Below are 21,657 nucleotides of genomic sequence, written 5' to 3' on the forward strand. Positions count from 1 at the left end.
GAATGTAATGAAAGCCAATATAATATTTAAAGCCTGAAAAGGCTACATATACTCTCAGCAGTCCTCACTACAACCTTGTAGAATGGAACAGAAATATTATTATTATTATTATTATTATTATTATTATTATTATTATCTGATTTTATATACTGCCTTATACCTGGAGGTCCCTATTCCCATATTGTAGAGGAGTGCTGAGACTGGGAAAAAGAGTTGTTTGTCCAATGTCACTTAGTCAGCTTGTACGAGATTTAAAAAAACCAACAGCTTCTTGGTTCACAGTTCATATTTACAGTCAATAAGCTGCTCTAGCATCTAGGTTTTAAAAATTAAAGTGGCATTTAGCTCTGCTGATTAAAACCAAGGCATAGGGCGCACCTGTTCTGGGCTCATGTAGAGCTTGGTCCCAACTTGCCCCGTGTGCCTGTCATAAGCCGGCATTGGTGTTAGAACAGAGTTGTCTTCTTCGTCTTGGTCCATTTCAGTCACGAGTCCGAAATCCCCAACTTTTACTATGTCATCCATTGTGAAAAATATGTTGGAGGGCTAGAAGAAAAACAGACCGAGTGAGCACGTGGAGGACCAAGTCAATATATTAAGTAAGACCTAGCTTGCTGTCCACATCTAGCAGGTCCTCTTCAACTGTGTCAATACATTTTCCTAATTTGCTGAGCCCTTACAACATTTGGGACGCGGGTGGGACTGTGGGTTAAACCACAGAGCCTAGGACTTGCCGATCAGAAGGTCGGCGGTTTGAAACCCTGCGATGGGGTGAGCTCCCGTTGCTCGGTCCCCGTTCCTGCCAACCGAGCAGTTCGAAAGCATGTCAAAGTGCAAGTAGATAATTAGGTACCGCTCCGGCGGGAAGGTAAACGGCGTTTCCACGCACTGCTCTGGTTCGCCAGAAGCGGCTTAGTCATGCTGGCCACATGACCCGGAAACTGTACGCCGGCTCCCTCGGCCAGTAAAGCAAGATGAGCGCCGCAACCCCAGAGTCGGTCACGACTGGACCTAATGGTCAGGGGTCCCTTGACCTTTACCTACAACATTTGTGAAAGATAGCCTTTGTTTATCCAAAACGTAAAACACACATGTGCTGATCTGAAAGCCATCCTGAAGATTCTGTTGACTTTGCTGCAGGACAATAGCTTCAAAATAAAATAGAAGCGGTGGCGGCACACTTTACAGGTGTAAAGCAGAAGCAGAGTGTCCCACAGTGGCAGAATTATGCCAAACAAGGATAGGGGAAGTGAGGTAAGAAGCACACACCTTTCTCCCTCTTCCTCCTGCTTGCCGTTTGCTCTGTGACTGAAACTCCTTGGTTTCAAAGGCCAGATTGTACCTGCTCTAAAGCTCACAGAAGTGCAACCAAGTCCTTGAAGGAACTTTCCCCCTCACCCGCCACCTTTCTGCCTTATGTCAACCCCCAAGGTGGTTCACATTAAGAAGCTGCCACTGCAGCTGGGGGCAGCATGGGGGAGATCAGGGGGAAAGTTATCCGAGTTGCCAAAGCCATTGCTGATCCCTTTGAGACTGCAAAGCCTTCTCTTCAGTGGAGGGCAATGATCCTTGAAGGCAACTGGAAAGGTTGCAGAAACCAAAGGAATCAACAATGCACTCAACTGAAGATGATTGCCGCTGCTCCCACTTAAGCTGCAGTGTTTTTAGTAGAAGTGTTTTGCCTTGGTTTGCTTCTTGGCCACAAGGGACCTTCTGACGCCTGAATGGCCTCTGCTGCACTGAAAGTGGTACATGACCAATGGACAGAAACCAAGGACATGGTGTATTCATCATCACCCTTACACATTCTTAATATTTTTCCCAAGTACTAGATTAAGGCCTTAGCGCTGTGGGTTAAACCACAGAGCCTAGGACTTGCCGATCAGAAGGTCGGCGGTTCGAATCCCCGCGACGGGGTGAGCTCCCGTTGCTCGGTCCCTGCTCCTGCCAACCTAGCAGTTCGAAAGCACGTCAAAGTGCAAGTAGATAAATAGGTACCGCTCTGGCGGGAAGGTAAACGGCGTTTCCGTGAGCTGCTCTGGTTCACCAGAAGCGGCTTAGTCATGCTGGCCACATGACCCGGAAGCTGTACGCCAGCTCCCTCGGCCAATAAAGCGAGATGAGGGTCGCAACCACAGAGTCGGCCACATCTGGACCTAATGGTCAGGGGTCCTTTACTTAAGTGCATAAGCCAGAAACAAATACTCTAGTGCCCAATAAAATGGGGAACCTGGTATTACAAGTTTTGGGATTGTAGTCAACTTAGTTCTTCTCAGTGAAGGCCCACCAAGTAAGGCATGCACTGAATGGGTCGACTCTGAATTTGACTAAGCTCCCTCTTAAATCAGACTGCCTCGAAAATATTCCTCAGTTTCTTTTCAGTTTATAGACATGCTAGAGGATGAAGGGACATGCGAAGATATACAAAGGGGAACAAGTGAAAGCTTAAGCTGCATGTGTAACACACATCTACAACTAATGAACAGGAAGGATGCTCTGACACAGGTAGAATGCACAAGAAGAAATAATCATATGGAGAAAGAAATCTGAATTGATGTAACCAACTGCTTCAGATCCTATCAAGTACATTTCAAAGAGAACAATGGTTTCTTAAGGTCAGGTCAGAACAGCAGTTCCTTGAAAAGCTGTATAGTGGTACCTCGGGTTAAGTACTTAATTCGTTCCGGAGGTCCGTTCTTAACCTGAAACTGTTCTTAACCTGAAGCACCACTTTAGCTAATGGGGTCTCCCGCTGCTGCCGCACTGCTGGAGCACAATTTCTGTTCTCATCCTGAAGCAAAGTTATTAACCTGAAGCACTATTTCTGGGTTAGCAGAGTCTGTAACCTGAAATGTCTGTAACCTGAAGTGTATGTGACCCGAGGTACCACTGTATCTTAAATTAAACAGAGTGAAGTTGCACATGGAAGATGTAGCAACTACTGTGGGAGCATTGTGCTACAGTTCCCAGTTTGGACTCTGGGTCAGCCACACTAATCCCTCATTTGATACTCTGCTAAAGGGCAAAGGGACGCGGGTGGTGCTGTGGGTAAAACCTCAGCGACTAGGACTTGTCGATCGCATGGTCGGCAGTTCAAATCCCTGCGGCGGGGTGCGCTCCCGTTGCGCGGTCCCAGCGCCTGCCAACCTAGCAGTTCGAAAGCACCCCCGGGTGCAAGTAGATAAATAGGGACCGCTTACTAGCGGGAAGATAAACGGTGTTTCCATGTGCTGCGCTGGCTCGCCAGAGCAGCTTCGTCACGCTGGCCACGTGACCCGGAAGTGTCTGCGGACAGCTCTGGCTCCTGGCCTATAGAGTGAGATGAGCGCACAACCCTAGAGTTTGGCAAGACTGGCCCATACGGGCAGGGGTACCTTTACCTTTAAAGGGCAAAGAGCAATGAACACAATTCATGGGGTTCTCAAGCATGCACATGCAAACTCCTAACTAGCTTGTGCTAAGGAACTGAAAGTTTACGGTGTTGTTGTCCGGTACAAACCTTGAGGTCCCGATGCATTAACCCTTTCCCATGCAGAAACTGAACAGCTTCTGCTATCTGTAGAAAGATCAGCAGGCAATCTGTCCTGTCTCTCTCCTCTATCGTACATCTTCTGTTCATCCAGTCTTTGAGGTTTTCTTTCCTACAGAGCTGCATCTGAATGTAAAGGTACACTTTTGGAGTGGTAGGCATGGCTTTTTGTGCAGAGTTCTTAGAGAAGTCTAGACTTAAGGTCGTTGGTCTTGGCGGAGAAACAGACAAAGGGCTTGTGGAAGAGGACTTCCTGTTACTGGATCCTTTTGTGCTTGTTGCTTTATCCTCACAGTGGCTATTGTCAAGTGAGCCGTCCGTGTTACTTTCTTTACTAGAAGTATTATCACAACCGGAGTCTTCAAAGACAATAGACGAAGAGGTCCTCTCCCTCACTCTCACTGCTGGCATGGCTGGAAGACAAAGTTCAAAGGAGTTTCCAGGATCATTTTCATCAACAGTACTACCCTCCATATCACAGTCGGCAAGGAAGCTGTCTTGCATGTTTGACACAGGATCTGCCAACTGGCTCAAGTCTCCGTTATCAATGGCAGAGAATTCCAAAGGGGAGAACTGGCTCTCTGATGAATCCGATTGGCCACAAGGTATCCCAACAGAAAGCAAGGTCTTCCTTTCTACAGATGTAGCAATAACTTCAATGTGTTCCTTTGCAGAGAATGGCTCAGTTCTAATTTTAAATGATGGCACTTCCATTGGGCTGGGAGAACTGAGTGGCCAATCAGTACTTAATTAAAAAAAAAAAGAACAGAACATTACAAAACTTTTGGTCATTTAAAAATGCATTACCTAAAGAACAGTATCAGCATAGCTTTGGATTTTCTTTCTCAAAATACTGTAGAAGTATAAACAAGTTAAACTAACATAAAGAAAACTGTCACCACCTACTGGGAACCACCATCAAATATTTTTTCACCATTATTTTTTCAACCATCAGTGTTTTACCTTTTTTTTTACCTATGGACAGTATAACAAGGAATGTCCCCTGAACCCTTTTGATACTTCCCTGTGAGGTGGCACTCCTACCACCAAATGTTCCAGAAAACCACATCACTGATTGGACAGGACACAGCATCAGGTTTCATCCTCACCCCTTTTCTAATCTCCCCCTATTAAAGAATCTAGGGCAGGTAATTCTTTAAAAAGCAATATAATCAAAAATTTAACTTACTTTATGCAAAAACAAATTTGAGATAGCCCATGTTTGCTTATCCCTAAGCTTCAATCTGTTCTAGGTTCCCCTGTAAGTCAATTCCTTATAAGCCATTTCTAAGTCTACAGTGTGCCGTAGTCACCTTCTATTGGAAATAAGTGCAGGTTACAGTGGTGCCCCACAAGACGAATGCCTCGCAAGACGGAAAACTCGCTAGACGAAAGAGTTTTCCGTTTTGGAGGTGCTTCGCAAAACGAATTTCCTTTGGACTTGCTTTGCAAGACGACAATGTCTTGCGAGTTCCTGCTGGGTTTTTTTCCTCCCCCCCCTTTTTCTAAGCCGCTAAGCCACTTATCAGCTGATCCGATCAGCAGATAAGCCGCTAAAAGCCGCTAATAGCGCTAATCCGCCAATGGGCTTGCTTTGCAAGACGAAAAAACCGCTAGACGAAGAGAATCACAGAACGGATTCTTTTCGTCTTGCGAGGCACCACTGTACTTACCTGTAACACACATTCTTCAAGTGGCCTTCTGCAAAGGTACACATACAGAAATTGCAGCTCCACAGAGCAACATCCTGGAAACTTCTAAAGCTAAAAATGGTGGGAGATTGTTAACCCCTTCCCTGGAGAAAGAAGTTCACTACATTACGCCTGTGCCTTGATGGGCAAGTGAGAGCCTTCCCATTCCTGAGTACCCACTTCTGGAGTGTGAAGACCAACTGAAAAGAGAGCCTGCGGGGGGAAGGAGTAACTGAACAGAAGACAGTCAAAGACTCTTCCTTACAAGTAAGCAACCTGTCTTGCCTTGTTTGAAGTTTCTTACAGGCACACATATGGCAGAGTAGCTGGCTGGCTTACTGGTGTTAAGTGAATACTAATCAGCTGAAAACACTACAGGGACCACCATTCCGAACACATGCATATAGAATGGACGAAAAGGATGCTGTCTTGCCAAATGTTTGAATGTCCAAAATGTGGACTGTCCACTCCACATCATTCTTAGCGTCAGAGAAGAACGCAGGAAGGACCAAGTCCCGATTCAAAAAGTGATGACTAGTTGCACTTGAGCAAAGAGCCTGCAACATTCTGCCAAAATGATAACAACCAAAAAAAGCAGTTTTGTGAGACATAACTGCGGTTCACAGGTAGCCAGAGGCTAAAACAGGCAGCTGCAAGTTAAGCCCAAGCTCCATAAAGGGATGGACACATAGGCAGGAAAATGGGAGTTACAAAATAATTTCAGAAGATACTTATAAGGGATGAGACCACACTGAGTAGTAATCAACTGAACAGCAATAGGCTGATAAGCAGAAAAGTGAAGAGGCAGGGAGGAGCTAGCCAGATCCAGGGCTTGTTCCAAAATCAACGGGGGCAACTAAAGGCAATGCATCCTGTGCAGCCATATATGATTTCTGAGTACCTAGCTTCTACAAGTTCAAAAGTACCATAGATGTAAAGGGACCCCTGACCGTTAGGTCCAGTCGCAAACAACTATGGAGTTACGGCGCTCATCTCACTTTACTGGCCGAGGGAGCTGGCGTACAGCCTCCGGGTCATGTGGCCAGCATGACTAAGCCACTTCTGGCGAACCAGAGCAGCGCACGGAAACACCGTTTACCTTCCCGCCGGAGCGGTACCTATTTATCTACTTGCAGTGTGTGCTTTCGAACTGCTAGGTTGGCAGGAGCAGAGACCGAGCAACGGGAGCTTACCCTGTTGCGGGGACTCGAACCACCGACCTTCTGATCGGCAATCCCAAGGCTCTGTGGTTTAACCCCCAGCGCCACCCGCATCCCTTCAAAAGTACCATACCCCAAGGTTAAATAGGGGCTGAAAGCTTCTACTGCACAAAGAAGTAGCAGCCCATTTAGCTAATGGGGCCTTCTGCTGCCGCTGCACCTCCTGACCACCATTTCTGTTCTCATCCTGAAGCAAAGTTCTTAACCCGAGGTACTATTTCTGGGTTAGCAGAGTCTGTAACCTGAAGCTTCTGTAACCTGAAGTGTATGTAACCCGAGGTACCACTGTACTAGCATTGTTTTTATACTTCTTGTTATGTGCAGATGATGCCACTTGGTAGCTTTGGGGCACTTTGAGATACTTGGATCCCATGTCCCAGTAACCCCGGAAGCCAAAAATGCTCATTGTGCATGAAGGGGTGTATTCTCCCACATTCAGAGGCATGGTGCCCATTGCAGGCATGTCTTAAATATTTTTCCTGTCTTCTCTATATTAATCATCACTTCACTTGACATTCATTCAATGTTCTTCTTGTCATTCCATCTGTGCTCAGACTCAGATAGTCTGTAAGTGGGTTGTGCAACTGACTCAGCTTGCCCTTCTTCCTCTGAGTCAGTGTCCAAGCCACTGTCGGTTGCCTAGGTCACAGCCTAAGTCCCTGGGCTTTGACTACATAGTTTTTACAATATTCCTTCAAGCCCAAACAATGCACGGAGCTTACAAGGGTCAATGATGCCGATAGAATCCCATTTGAGAATCCAGGCTGTGCTGAAAGTTGTACTAAAGAAGTCTCAGAACTCGAAGGCCTCAAACCTCAGAAAGCAGAAATGCCAGCATCAGGGTCAGGAGACAAACCCTGTCCAAAAGCCAGCAGATTGGGTCATGCCAGGGTAATGTGATGTTAACATATGAGCGTGCTGGAGGTGAAACAGTTAAACAGGTTACCCAATCAGGACCTGGGGGGTGGCGTCAGAGGGACTATAAAACCAGCTCTGGGAGGGGCAAAGGGAGGAGTTCATTGGGAGTTGGGTGGTTGGTTGGAGTGGGAGTGAATTGGGATAGAGTTTGTGAGTAGGTTGAGTTAGTGTAGCGAAATAAACTGAGTCAGGAATGGTTAGGGGCTAGGAAGACAAGTAAATATCTGAGAGGTGGTTTACTGAGTGAGAGCAGGTAGCGGAAGTTATAGGTCTGGATAGGCACCCCATGAATGTAATTGACCGATACCGCTTGTTAAACTGCAATAAATAAACAGAAGTTCATGTTCCAATTTAAACCCTGACTGGACTCAGTATTGTACCAGGTAGGGCCTGGGTGGCAGCAGCAAGAAATAAAGTGGTGGCATAGGGATCAATAGACGGTGAAACGTCCGGGGACCCTGTGCGATCGCCACACAAGGGTCAATGATGCCGACAGAATCCCATTTGAGAATCCAGGCTGCGCTGAAGGTTGTACTAAAGAAGTCTCAGACCTCGAAGGCCTCAAACCTCAGAAAGCAGAAATGCCAGCATCAGGGTCAGGAGACAATCTCTGCCCAAAAGCCATTACAGGTTTTTAAAGCCCATTCCCACAAAGCAACAGAGTGCAGAGTACTATTTAATCAAGCCTGCTTAGTAAACCCGAGGCGGAAAATGCACAATACCACCCTTTGCTCCTTTCCCAAGAAGAAAGGCTTGTTGTTCCTGGGGACCTTCATCCCACAGCAATGAGAGTTTTAAAAGGTGTCATAGTACATGCAAGGCCGGGCAGTTCTCATGGCTACTGAAGGCCTAAGAAATAACTTACAGGGGGGAAAGCCCACAAAAGCTCAAGAGTAAATTCTCCATGATGCTCCTCTGAAACTTCTCTTAAAGGGAGGGAGTGTGCTTTCTCCCACCTTTTAAAGCTCTATAAGTCTCTGGTTATTGTATTAACATCTCACTTTTCTTCCATCATGGAAGCCTGCTTAGCTTCTACAGGGTGGATGCATCATTTGCCTGAGACCATGTCCTGTTTCCTGTGCAGATACACGTCCTGTATGTGTACTTGCAAAAAGCCCATAAAGAAAAAACAAAGTTTTGAAACAAAGCAGTAAGATGAGCCAGCCGAGAGGCTGTCCAAGTACATGCATGTTATATTTTAAAAGCTAGTGCGAAACAAATCCGGTAGAAGATAGGGACAGCTGAACAAGGACTCATAGAATATACAATTTTTATACAAACTAGAAGTTGCAGTGCAGAAATATAGAGCTTTCTCATTTCTTGCAGTTGGAGTACAATACTTTCCAGGGAAGTATAATACTTTCCCGAGACTTTCCAGGAAATGAAAGTGATACCTTTCGTCTTTTAGCCACAGTTTGTCCATTCTTTCCTGCCAGCTTTCAGGCGGCGCTTCCAGCCACGCATTGAAATAGCGAACAATACAAGGGTGTTCCAGTTTGGCTAATGCTTTTACTTCCCGCATCACCTTCTCACGAGCCAATTCCCTAAAATTGAAAGGGTCATAATGTAAATTAAAGAAGAAGTCAGTTCTCTGTGGGGGATGAACTGGAACGACTTTTAACTGTCATGGTTATTTTAATTTATGAAAGACAAAATTCTGCTTCGAGTCTCATGCTCTGGTGTGTGGACACCACACTACAGGTACACTTTGTAAACAACAGGTAAGTGCAGCAACTTATTATTAACACAGTTTTTTCTCTTGCTTTGTTGGGATGAGAAAAAGTACCCAAGAAAATGTTCAACAATGCCCCAGGAACTCTTTTGGTGTGCAAGACATGTCCTAGGATGAGACCAAGTAGGACTGACATGTGGACCACAGTGCCACCTAGAGATGCATCACGGAAAGGAAACTAGAAAATAAAAGACATTTACAGTGGTGCCCCGCAAGACGAATGCCTCGCAAGAGGAAAAACCCGCTAGACGAAAGGGTTTTCCGTTTTTCGATGCGCTTCGCAAGATGAATTTCCCTATGGGTTTGCTTCGCAAGACAAAAACGTCTTGCGAGTCTTGCAATTTTTTTCGCTTCCCCCCCCCCCTTTTTCTAAGCCGCTAAGCCTTTAATAGCCTTTTAGCCGCTAAGCCTTTAATAGCCGCTAAACCTCTAATAGCGCTAATCGGGTTGCTTCGCAAGATGAAAAAACCGCTAGACGAAGAGAATCACAGAACGGATTATTTTCGTCTTGCGAGGCACCACTGTACTCACCTATTTGGAAGACGAATTCTTTTAATAGCGTAGTTGCAGTCATCCACTTTATTTCTGGCTTCAAACACTACTCCAAATCCTCCACGACCTAGACACTGAATTGGCTCAAAGTCTGTTAGATATCTGCAAAAGAAAGGAAGGAAAATGCTTGTGATTAAGATCTGATTATGATGATGATGATTAGCAGTTCATCTAAAATACTGTCATACGTCGAGTTGTGTTTGCTTCATGTTGTATTTTTTCAGGTTACGAACGCGGCAAACCTGGGAGTGTTTACTTCTAGGTTTGCCGCTTTGTGCATGTGTGATCTGTGCGCATGTGCAGGGGCGCTCTATCGCATTGCGCACATAAGCAATGGTCTACTTACGGACTTTTTGGGGTGCAAACGGCACCCTGGAACGGATCGCGTCCATAAGTAGAAATACCACTGTACTAGAGACGTATTTTGGTTTACTTTTGAACACAACAGTGGTATAAGTACATTCAGCCAAATATTCCTCTTAAAACATAGGAAGATTCCTTACACCGTATCAGCCCATTACTATGTCCAGCTGGGTATTGTTGAAGCGAGATGAGCGCAGCACCCCATAGTCACACTTGACTGCACTTAACCATCCAGGGGTCCTTTACCTTTATCTGTTGACAATGACTCAGAGCAGCTCTCCAGGGTTTCATACAGCAGTCCTCCCCAGCCCTAACTGGAGAATCTGGGGCTTTCTGCTCACAATGCATGTGCTCTTATCACTGAGCTAAAACCTACCACACTGTACTCCAATGTAACATCTTCTGGCAACTAGAGCATTTTATTCATTTATTTAAGGAAACCCTTTCCACGCAAACGGCATCTTTTAAATAAGGAAGCCTCCAACAGCACCAACTCCATGTTTCAGAGCCACAACAACAGAGAGGCATACACTTTCCACTTAAAGGTAAAGGACCCCTGACCGCTAGGTCCAGTCGTGGCCGACTCTGGGGTTGCGGCACTCATCTTGCTTTATTGGCCATGGGAGCCGGTGAACAGCTTCTGGGTCATGTGGCCAGCATGACTAAGCCGCTTCTGGCGAACCAGAGCAGCGCACGGAAACGCCGTTTACCTTCCCACTGGAAGGTACCTATTTATCTACTTGCACTTTGACGTGCTTTCAAACTGCTAGGTGGGCAGGAGCAGGGACCGCAACGGGAGCTCACCCTGTCGCGGGGATTCGAACCGCCGACCTTCTGATTAGCAAGTCCTAGGCTCTGTGGTTTAACCCACAGCGCCACAACATACACTTTCTATTTATTTCCTCTTAAAAACTGTACCTTGTGCTATGTAGGAGGCTGCTTTTAAAGCTCCCCCGAGTTTGAGGGATGGCTTGTTGAGTTTTACAGAGAAGGATAATTGCTTTTGGAAAGAGGGACTCAGAAAGAATGCAAGTCCATTACATTCCAAATGGTGCACAGAAGAGAGGGAGAGAAAAGTAATTGCTTTTACCTTGACACATATCCCGAGTTCTGAAAGTCTCCCCAGCTGTTATCTTTAGCCTGTCCAACTGCAGGTTCATATTTACTGTCCGTCTGACACTGAGTTTCAGACTCCTTCCGCTGCTGAGATAGGAACAGATTGTTTATAACTGAGGCAGCTCAATACTAACTTTATTGACAAGGATGGAAGAACAAAATTTAAAAAGGTAGTGCTACATCCTGGTCACCACACACAAAAATTGGGGGAGGGGAGAGAGAGGGACATGATCTTCATAAGCTAACATTTGGAGGTTGTTTTAGGTAACAGTAACTTCCTGCATGACACGGCAGGGAGTTGCTTTGAGGACAAAGCAATAGTTTGCTAACAACATTTTCCCACACCCTTCTAATAGTAGATGAGCTTTTCCACTCTGCAGTGACACAGCAGAGGCTTCTTGAAGCCTTGAAAACCTTTAAATAATTAAAAGTAACTAAGCTGCAAGATGGGATAGGCACCAAGGGAGTGGTGTCATCATTCACAATCTCGGGTAAATCGTAACTGCACATGGCAATTGCCACGCGCTTGACACCTGGAATAACATTATATCATTTATAAACTGCCTCAAACTCTAGATGCTGTACAACTGCTTGTCAGATAATTAGAAAAGAGGAAGGTAAAGAGTTCACTACATCTAGAACTGCGAAAACATGACCATTGCAACCGCAATGTGGAAGCTTCAAAGCACAGCTTCAAAGGGAAGTTCTTGCTCTGGGTGTAACTACCTGGTTGTATAAATTTCTATTAAAAGTAATGATCAGGACAAGTGCCTGAGACAATCTAGTAGTCAGTTCTTATGACAACCTACTGATTTATGTGAAACCAAAGCAAGCTCGTATTAAGTTCATAAGCGCTGCATTTCATTACTTGAATAAATGCAATCTAAAACATGAAAAGCCTCAAAAGGGAAAACATGCAGTTACACTTCAAGAATCAATTCACTCTACTTACTCGATTGCGAACATGCGGATGGAAAAGTCTACGCACAATAAAAGTTGTGGCCACAATGCATAATATGATGGTGCTAATGATTTCTTTCCACCAGTGCAGAAGTAGAACTGGGTCTTTTTTGCGGATGTTTTGTGGATAGTTCATGTCAGCAAATCTCACGGTGATCTGGGTGCTTCGTCTGTGCCTCTCTCGAGTGTAGTAGGGCAAAAAATAACCATTATCTATATATTTAAAAATATGAACAAAGGGTATAAGAATGTTTTCGTAAATCTACAAACCACCAGGTAGTACTAATCTTTCGATAAATAAAATTTCCCCTTTCAAATGTTGTTGACCAGTGAAAACCCCATGTAGTGGCCAAAGACACTGGCTAGAATCTAAAGATTATGTCCAACTTTAGGCAAATCCAGTGAGAATTTTGATATTTTGTCCTTTGAACAGTGACTCTCTATACCAGGGATGTTCAAGAAGTTGATAGAGACTCTCCTCCCTGGAATAGAGGGGAGTGGTTGTGGGCGGGAGACCGAGCTCCGCCCCTGGTAGGGGGCATTAGCCCCCTCCCCTCCTACCTGGCTGGTGCCCACGCCCACCGGAGGTGGCCAACCAGGTGCCTCCGGGGGGCGTGTGTAGCAGCTTAATGCTGTGGTGCCAGCTCCGCCTCCTCCTCATTCGTCGTCGTCCCTCAGCGAGTCACCCACCCTCCACTCCCATTTAGCTCAGGGTATAGGTTTTTGGCCTTGCTATGGACCTTAGGTTGGTCGCCCTGGTTGGCTGGGGGGCCTGGTAGGAATTTTTCCATTTGGAATTAGGCCTTTTGGTTTTTTCGCCTACCTCGTAGCAATCGTTACAACTTTTGTGGTATTGGTGGGTAGGTTAGGCATTGGATTCATGTGTTGTGCTGTGTCAAGGGCTAGGTGTGGCCATCGCCTATGCTATCTACCGTGGGTTATTCCGTTAAAGGAATCTGGCGGTCGTGTATTCCGTCCGATGCCTGCTTGGTGGGAGGCCATGGCACGACCCTCGGTGACATCAGGGGGTGAGCCTATAGTTGGATGAGCATCAACAGGCTCCACCTACTGTTGAATAAACCCACCACCTATAGTCATCCAATGCCTAAGCCAATACCTTTTCACTGCTGTAATCAATAAAGTTGTGGCCTTTTCTTGCCCATTAACCTTATATCACGTGTCCTTGTGTATTTATTTCACATAGCGGGGTCGGGCCCTCGATCCACAATGATCTACTGGTAGATCCCCATGGGGTTTTGGTAGATCGCGGTCGATCTCTGGCTCCCTTTCCTTAGCGTTGCTAAAACTGACTCCTGTCACACCCCCTCGCCCTGCCCTCCATTGTTGTATGATCTCTGTAAGGGAAGAGAATAGCTTTCTCAGTGCTGCTGTTCTGATCCATAACGATGTTTTTGTGAGTGACTTTGCCCCTTGCCTTTAACCCCCCCCCCCAAAAGAGAACTCCCCCCGCAAAAAAGCTTTTTAAACCCCTTTTAAAAATGGGGCTTTCCTCCTCCCTAAAAAAAGCTCCACAACTTTGAGCTGAACCCCCCCCCCCCAAAAAGGGGGGTAGATCACTGCCAGTTTTTAATTCCGAAAGTAGATTGCAGTCTCTTGAGAGTTGGCCACCCCTGCTCTATACCATACTAGAAGATTTTTGAAATCTCATAGAAAGCTACCAAGTCAAACCATTGGTCCTTTTGGTTCAGTACAGTCTACAGCAAGTAGACTGGGGAATCTTTGGCCCTCTGTATATTTCTGAGCTACAACCAGCTAGCATGATGGGAATTGTAGTTCTGCAACATCTGGAGGGCTAATGGTTCCCCACACTTGGTCTATGCTAAATGGAAGGCTTTCCTGGATTTTAGGTCTCTCTTAGTCCTAACTGGAGATACCAGGGATTGAACCTGTGGACTTTCCTCGTGGCTCTCCTTCCTTTCAAGATGGGTTTTGCAATGGAGGCTGCTCTTCAAGAATGATGCAGAAAGCCTCCTTGGGCTGAGGTTCTCTATAGGGCTGACAAACTCTTCCAGTACAGTGGTATCTTGGGTTAAGAACTTAATTCATTCTGGAGGTCCGTTCTTAACCTGAAACTGTTCTTAACCTGAAGCACCAGTTTAGCTAATGGGGCCACGCTGCTGCTGCACGATTTTTGTTTACATCCTGAAGCAAAGTTCTTAACCCAAAGTACTATTTCTGAGTTAGCGGAGTCTGTAACCTGAAGCGTCTGTAACCTGAAGCGTATGTAACCTGAAGTACCACTGTATTCAGAAGACAGCCATCTCAATTTATTTAGGGGCTAACAATTAGGGTTCCACAGATACCATGATTTATTTTAACTAGGTTTTGTTACTCTAAGTATAAAAAGGAGCTAGGGGTTTCACCTATCAAAACCATGGATGAAAACAAAGCATAGCTCACACACACACCATAGGGATACTGCAGGACGGAAAGGGCACCATTACTGTATTCTTCATGAGAAAACTTGTCATTGCTGAGACATTTGTCAAACTCATCTGATCCCACCAGCACAGGAGTTCTAGAAGGAGAATCTAGAAACAACGCATAATTTTCAGAGTGAGTCTGTTTCACACATTACATTTGAATGAGCATTCCTGCAGGCATAAAACCTTTCAGAAATCCTAAATAGTGCTTCTAGAAATGGCTACCATCATCCAGAGCAGGGGTGAGGAACCTTTTTGGCCTGGTGGGCCAGATCTTCATCTTCCTCCATACTGAGGACCAACTTAATAATAATAATAATAATAAATTTTATTTATATCCCGCCCTCCCCAGCCGAAGCCGGGCTCAGGGCAGCTTACAACAATAAAATAGTACAACATACCAAAATCATTCATTATAAAATTAACTCAAATCAAACTGATGGCAACCACTGGGCCAGAGCTCTGCGAAGATTGCCAAAGGAGGGAGTCAGGCTGTGCCCTGACCAAAGGCCTGGTGGAACAGCTCTGTCTTGCAGGCCCTGAGGAAAGATGTCAAGTCCCGCAGGGCCCTAGTCTCTTGTGACAGAGTGTTCCACCAGATCGGAGCCACAGCCGAAAAAGCCCTGGCTCTAGTTGAGGCCAGCCTAACCTCTCTGTGGCCTGGGATCTTCAAGATGTTTTTATTTGAAGACCGTAAATTCCTCTGTGGGACATACCAGGAGAGGCAGTCCCTTAGGTGCAAGGGTCCTAGGCTGTATAGGGTTTTAAAAGTTAAAACCAGCACCTTAAACCTGATCCTGTACTCCACCGGGAGCCAGTGCAGCTGGTATAGCACCAGGTGAATGTGATCTCGCAGCAAGGACCCTGTAAGGAGTCTCGCCGCGGCATTCTGCACCCGCTGGAGTTTCTGGGTCAGTCTCAAGGGCAGCCCCACGTAGAGCGAGTTACAATAATCCAGTCTGGAGGTGACCGTCACATGGATCACAGTGGCTAGGTCAGGGCGAGAGAGGTAAGGAGCCACGGAAAGGGAGGTGTCAAAGATTACACTCAAACTCTTAACGAACGGTGCTGGAATTAATTGCACCCCCGCAAGAGATGGGAGTTGCCCCCCCCATTAGACAGGTACCACATCATGATGACAGGTAACTGACAAGTGGGTGGTCCTGCCCACCCTGGAAAGTTGACCTGATGGTGGAGAGAGACAGTCAGCTTTGCTAGCACATTCCCCACTGGGAAAATACTAGTAAAGCAGCACCAAGCAGGACTGAACCTCACCAGTCAGGTGACTGATTGACAGGTGGGTGTAGTTGGGGGCTTTGGGGGGAGAGAGATTGCCTTGCAGGCCAAATTTGGATCACCTGGCAGACACCTGGCCTGCAGACTGGAGGTTCCTTACTCCTGTTCTATGAATTTCAAGTTTTTCTATTGCCAGAAAAAATGTACACCTGACAATCGTTAAAACGCCTCAGCTGGAAAGCTCAATAAGCAGTGATAGTTTTTCTGTGGAAAATCCTCCATTTTTAGAAACGCCTTATGTACTGAAATTAGTAACCTAATGAATAAATATAATGCCAGCTAAGTTGGCTCTTTGGAATGAGCAATATACAGTCTAATATAAGAAATTAAAGTTGAAATTAACTTTTTTCAGATGGCTATCCTTAGAATGAATTAACAAATAAATGCAAAGCACAGCTTTGCAGGCATGCTAAAATTCCCAGCACTTTTTCAGTGCTTTCATTCCCTCCCACCACTCAAAATGTAAACAAGGTTAGAAAATAATTTGCCATGCTGTGTCATGTCTTAAAATATTTAGAAGTATTCCGGCAAATATAGCTTCTATGTAAAGCAAGTGTGGGGAGCATGTGAACCTCTAGATGTTGCTGGACTACAACTCCCATCATTCTTGGCCATTGGCCAAGCTTGCTGGGGCTGATGGGAGTTGTCGTAGTAGAGCAATGTCTGGAGGGCCAAGGGTTCCCACACTTGATGTAAAGCTTTGAATTAGTTTCAACGAAACACTTGAATCCACTCGGAGAGCAGTTTCGTGACACCCCACCATCAGTAATCAGACATCTCGTATCAACTATGTTCGAGATATACTTTTGAAAACAGTAATAAAACTCTCTATCAATATTATGGCCTATAACCTTCCAATCTGAAAAAAAAGGATAATGCTAGGAACATCACTTACGAATCAATGGTTTCCACTTGATTACAGGCAAAGGGATAACAGCATTATCATTTCTGGACTCCAAAGCTTTAGGGTTGGTTGGGAACTTATCAGAAATTCTGACTGATGACTGAAGGTACAGCTGGCCTTTGTACATTCCTGCATAATAAACCACAGATCATTATTTATCTCAGGGATTATCATTTTACTTGTGTGCACCTTTAAGAATAGAGGGGAAGAGAATACAAATGTGTGAATTCTAGAGCAATGCAAAAGATGCACTGCCTACATTGTAAGATGATATTATTACATCTACCTACCATATTTTTCCGTCTATAAGACACCCCCATGTATAAGATACCCCCTATTTTGTGGGACTCAAATTTAAGAAAAGAGGGGGAGATGGTCCAGAGTATAAGACGCCTCCTAATTATTGACATTATTTTTTAGGGGGGGAAACCTAGTCTTATACACGGAAAAATACGGCACCTAAGAATACGAAACATGTACAAGAAACAAATTAAGAAATGGAATCATTTTCATAACCTAGCAGCTATTTAACATTCTTGCTCTATGCAGCTTTTAAGCAAGAAAATCTGCAGAAGTATAAAACTGAAGCAACCACTGGAGACTCCACTTGCCTTAGTTGTTAAATCCCCCAAAAATCCAATTGGAAGGAACCACCCTATCCAGGATGTCATCCTCTTCCAAAGAAGGACAATCGGTGAGCTCACAACTTCATGACTCATGAGCTCTGAGGATTGGTTCATTATTTATAAGAAAAGCCAGAGATAAAAACTTTAAAATACAAGTAAACACTACTGCAATATTGCATGCTTCAGCCCAACGCTAAATGAATTTTGACAGATGGTCAAGAAGTTAGTTACAACAAAATCTAGCAGTCTCATTTATTAATTTTCAGGAATGTGCACATAGTAGTGGAAGGTTGGAAGCACAGACAAATATTTCTGAATTACAATTCACTAGAAAGAATGAAAGCCACCCACTGTAGGAGTAGGGGACACTCTGGAAAATAAGAGCGAGTGAAGGACAGATACTTTATAAGACGTCATGTCTATGGCAAACATTAAGTCTTATCAGCAATTCACCGACAACAGAGAAAAGGCCTACTCTAATCGAACTACTCTCTATTTGTGGGTTTAGTTAAAATCATACTATTTGTGCATATAATGGGACAGTACTTTACATAGCTTAGTAACTCCAGCTGCAATAATAAGCTAACGTCGTACTTAACATCCAACACTGACTAGAAATGAGATCCCACTGAATTAAACAGAATTTAGTTCTGAGTAAACATGCACAGGATCAGGATGAAAATGCACAGATCATATTGATGCATGGCTTTTTTTGTCAAGAATAATGCACTGATGCAACAAATATTCCACTGCCAAAGCAAAACACACAATGCTTTAGATATCTACCATGTTGTTCTTTGGCTTTTGCTGAAACACTTAAATTAATTATACCCACCTAAAAAGAAAAGAAAAATCAAGAAAATGTCTACTAAGGGTTTGGACAATGCAAAGATTATATCTTGTGTTGAAAGTTGGTGCTGTACCTAAATAGACACTGGACTCTGTAGCTCCTCTTGCAGCTTCCACTATGTCTTCTTCATCTTCTAAGACATCACTATTGGAGGTGTAGCTTGTGTCATCAAAGAGGCTAATTGGAATTACCTTGCCATCCTTAACCAGCCAGGCAGAAGCAACAGGTGTGCAAAACTGCAGATAAAGTATGAATATTTGAAAATCAGTTCAATGCATTTTCTCGGTAATACCCAATCTTTTAAGAGCACAGCTTTTCATGAACTCAAAAAGTGAACATATTACAAAAGCAAAACATTACAAAACAAGCCTCAAATTCCAGAAAGATGCAAGGTATTTTTGGCAATGCTGTAATATTTCTAGAAAGCGTCAAAATGTTACCATCTTTAGTACCTGGTATTCCCATTCCAGATGTCCTCCCTGCTTATTAAATGCCATCACCTTCCAGTCGGCTACTGAGACCTTTATCACCGTATCCTTCATTACAGCCTCCTGCTCTTCCACATCTGAAATTATTTTAGAATCTTCTTTGTTTAGATTTGGTTTTAAATTGCCTTCAAGAAATCCCATTCTCTTTTCAGTGTCTGGAACATAGCGCAGTTCAAAGTGACCAACACTAAAATTCCACCTTTAAGTTAAAAAAAGAGAAGATGACGACCGTGACTGCAAATCAATCCAGTTTTTATAATACGTAAAAGGAGACAACATGGTATTTCTAAAGTAATGTAAGCCTATTTTGCACTGCTGTAGTAAAGCATGTTATCTTCTAACACAGTACACAAGCTTTTGACTTCACACAAATCTTATCCACAGACTGGGTGGTTGATAAAGGAAGGGGAAAGCAGTACTTTTGCGCCAAAGGTAAAGGACCCCTGACAGTTAGGTCCAGTCGTGGCCGACTCTGGGGTTGCGGTGATCATCTCGCTTTACTGGCCAAGGGAGCTGGCATTTGTCCGCAGACAGTTTTTCCGGGTCATGTGGCCAGCAGGACTAAGCCGCTACTGGCAAAACCAGAGCAGCACACGGAAACACCGTTTCCCTTCCCGCCGGAGCGGTACCTATTTATCTACTTGCACTTTGACGTGCTTTCGAACTGCTAGGTTGGCAGGAGCTGGGACTGAGCAACGGGAACTCACCCCATCACGGGGATTCGAACCTTCTGATTGGCAAGCCCAAGGCCAAAGCACATTTGAAAACAAACAGCTTCTCTGCATCTTCAAAGGAGGTTGCTATAATGTGAATAGAGTTACAGCAACCTCCTTTGAACTTTGACAAGTGTCAGTCACCTGACATCATCATCAAGATTCAGTCCCCCACCCCTGCCTTAGGGCATCAATGCAGGCAGCATATCCCTCCAGTTCCTCCCAGCTGGTACCTGCAAAATACATCAGGACACTGGGCAAACCATTTCCTAGTTACTACATTGTTGTGAAAATAGTAAAATCTATCAGAATTCAATGTCTTCTGGGTAAAGGAAAGAGAGAGCAAATTCAAGCATCTTCCTAAAAACTAGACGTGTCAGATTCCTTCTAAATTGTTGGAGTAAGAAAGAACATGAACTCTTCAAAGGGCAACAATCTGACAATGCACCTTCTGTTGCAGAAATTATATACAAATCTCATATACTATGTGTGTCCGTACTTCTCATTGCCGCTGCGGGGCCCAACAGCACGAACAGTTTTCTGAGTTCGATGTAAAAGAAGAATATCTTCCTGTTCCATTTCGTCTTCATCCCAGCGACGACAGCCCATGGCAGAGCAGATATACTTCACCTGAACAAGAAAGAGAAGTCTTAAAGGATCAGACATAGTTTTTTCAGTATATCCTTCTATTTACTAATCATGCAAAAAGTGTGACTCCACTCCATTTTGCTCTCACCTTCCCATTACATTTGTACCCAGAGATGTAAAAATGGATTCCATACACAAAACAATACTGAGGAAAAGTTGCCAACTAATATAAAAATTCACCAAAATAATACTTAGCATTAAAAACAGGCTATGCCCATCACATAGGCAATTATTGTTGCTATGTTTATATGCACGGAAGTTGGAGAGATCTACTATTTTAATGCTATCATTGGGTTTCTATTGTACTGGATGTGGAATGTGCTCTACATGGGGCTGCCCTTGAAGGAAACTCAGAAATTTCAATTGGTCCAAATTGCAACAGCCAATTCCTGGCTGGGGTTCCTTTAGATTGCACAGAATCCTGTTTTAAAACAGCTGCATTGGTTACCAGCACAATTCAAGGCGCTTAAGCTACCTTTTTAAAGCCCTAAATAATTTAGGCCTCAAATATTTGAAAAACTGCCTTCTTTTGCTGCAGACCCTCTTGGCCAGTGATGGCCAAATTAGGCTCTCCAGCTGTTTTGGGACTACAACTCCCATCATCCCTAGCTAACAGGACCAGTGGCCAGGGATGATGGGAATTGTAGTCCCAAAACAGCTGGAGGGCCAAGTTTGGCCATCACTGCTCTTGGCTGTTAAGATTGGCGGTGGGTGGCTGTAGTCTGGGAGACTGCATTCTCTGTGGCAGCCCCAAGTTTGTGGAGCACCCTCTCGACAGTGGTGTGTCTGGCAACTTCACTGTACAGTTTTCGGTGAATGCTGAAGACATACCTCTTTCCCCCTGCCTTTGAAACCAGGGATGTCAATTTTAAGGAGTCACTCTATTTTTTCTGGCTGTAGGTCACTTTAAGCTGCTTTTAATGTTGTATTTTAAATTGTTGTAACCTATCCTGAGGCTCAAGGATGAAAGGCAAGTAATACATTTAAACAACCACCCTGCCCCCTGGTGGCTTACTGAATTAAAGGGCTGTAAAAAAGTAAAGTAAAGTAAAATACAGCTTGGAAGCAGAATAGAAATTTGTAAAAATAAGCCAACCTCTGTAAGACCTAGAAAACTTGCAAGGTGGGCCAATGTTATTACTCTATATTACACATAGCGCTGAAATTCAGAGAATAGCTTGCCTAAATCCACCTTGTATGTGAGATTAAAACTGAGGCCTTATGTGAAATATGAAAAGAGTAAGTCGGATCCAGACATCTGCCAGCAAAAGGAGCAGGTGTAAGCTGGCTTTCCCACCTCCTCTTGCCTTCTCCCTCAACTCCTGCTGAGTGGAGTGAGCTGTGGTACAGGGAAACTGCTCAGTCCCACTTCCCTGTGCAAGATCCCTGAGCAAGATCCAGCCACTCAGCCCTGCTCAGAGGATTCTGGTGGGAGCCCTGCCTGGTATGATACTAGGGAAGCACAAGGGCAAGAAATGCTACTACAATAACCCTGGTTCCATATGGGTTATTCCATAAGAAATTATATAATAAATCATCTTTAAGCAGTAGGTAAGCAAGTGCATAGGGACGCGGGTGGCACTGTGGGTTAAACCACAGAGCCTAGG

General features: G+C 44.5%; 1 protein-coding gene across 2 annotated transcripts in view; it reads right to left on the minus strand.

The window, feature by feature from the left end:
• EIF2AK3 (eukaryotic translation initiation factor 2 alpha kinase 3) overlaps positions 1-21,657 on the minus strand; it is a 43,222-nt gene that overhangs the window by 5,925 nt on the left and 15,640 nt on the right. Inside the window, exons 4-14 of one of the 2 annotated variants that reach the window (XM_081166149.1) lie at positions 19,902-20,032; positions 18,654-18,888; positions 18,275-18,437; positions 16,717-16,854; positions 14,511-14,633; positions 12,074-12,294; positions 11,096-11,205; positions 9,622-9,744; positions 8,753-8,902; positions 3,500-4,274; positions 379-546 (exon numbers count right to left, since the gene is read on the minus strand). In XM_081166149.1, coding sequence (XP_081022275.1) covers positions 379-546; positions 3,500-4,274; positions 8,753-8,902; positions 9,622-9,744; positions 11,096-11,205; positions 12,074-12,294; positions 14,511-14,633; positions 16,717-16,854; positions 18,275-18,437; positions 18,654-18,888; positions 19,902-20,032 — 2,337 coding nt within the window. Of the gene's footprint in view, positions 1-378; positions 547-3,499; positions 4,275-8,752; positions 8,903-9,621; positions 9,745-11,095; positions 11,209-12,073; positions 12,295-14,510; positions 14,634-16,716; positions 16,855-18,274; positions 18,438-18,653; positions 18,889-19,901; positions 20,033-21,657 lie in introns of both variants that reach the window. The other variant, XM_081166148.1, reaches the window with a different exon arrangement.

Source organism: Podarcis bocagei (genome assembly GCF_964188305.1).
Source record: "Podarcis bocagei genome assembly, chromosome: 13".
NCBI lineage: Eukaryota > Metazoa > Chordata > Lepidosauria > Squamata > Lacertidae > Podarcis > Podarcis bocagei.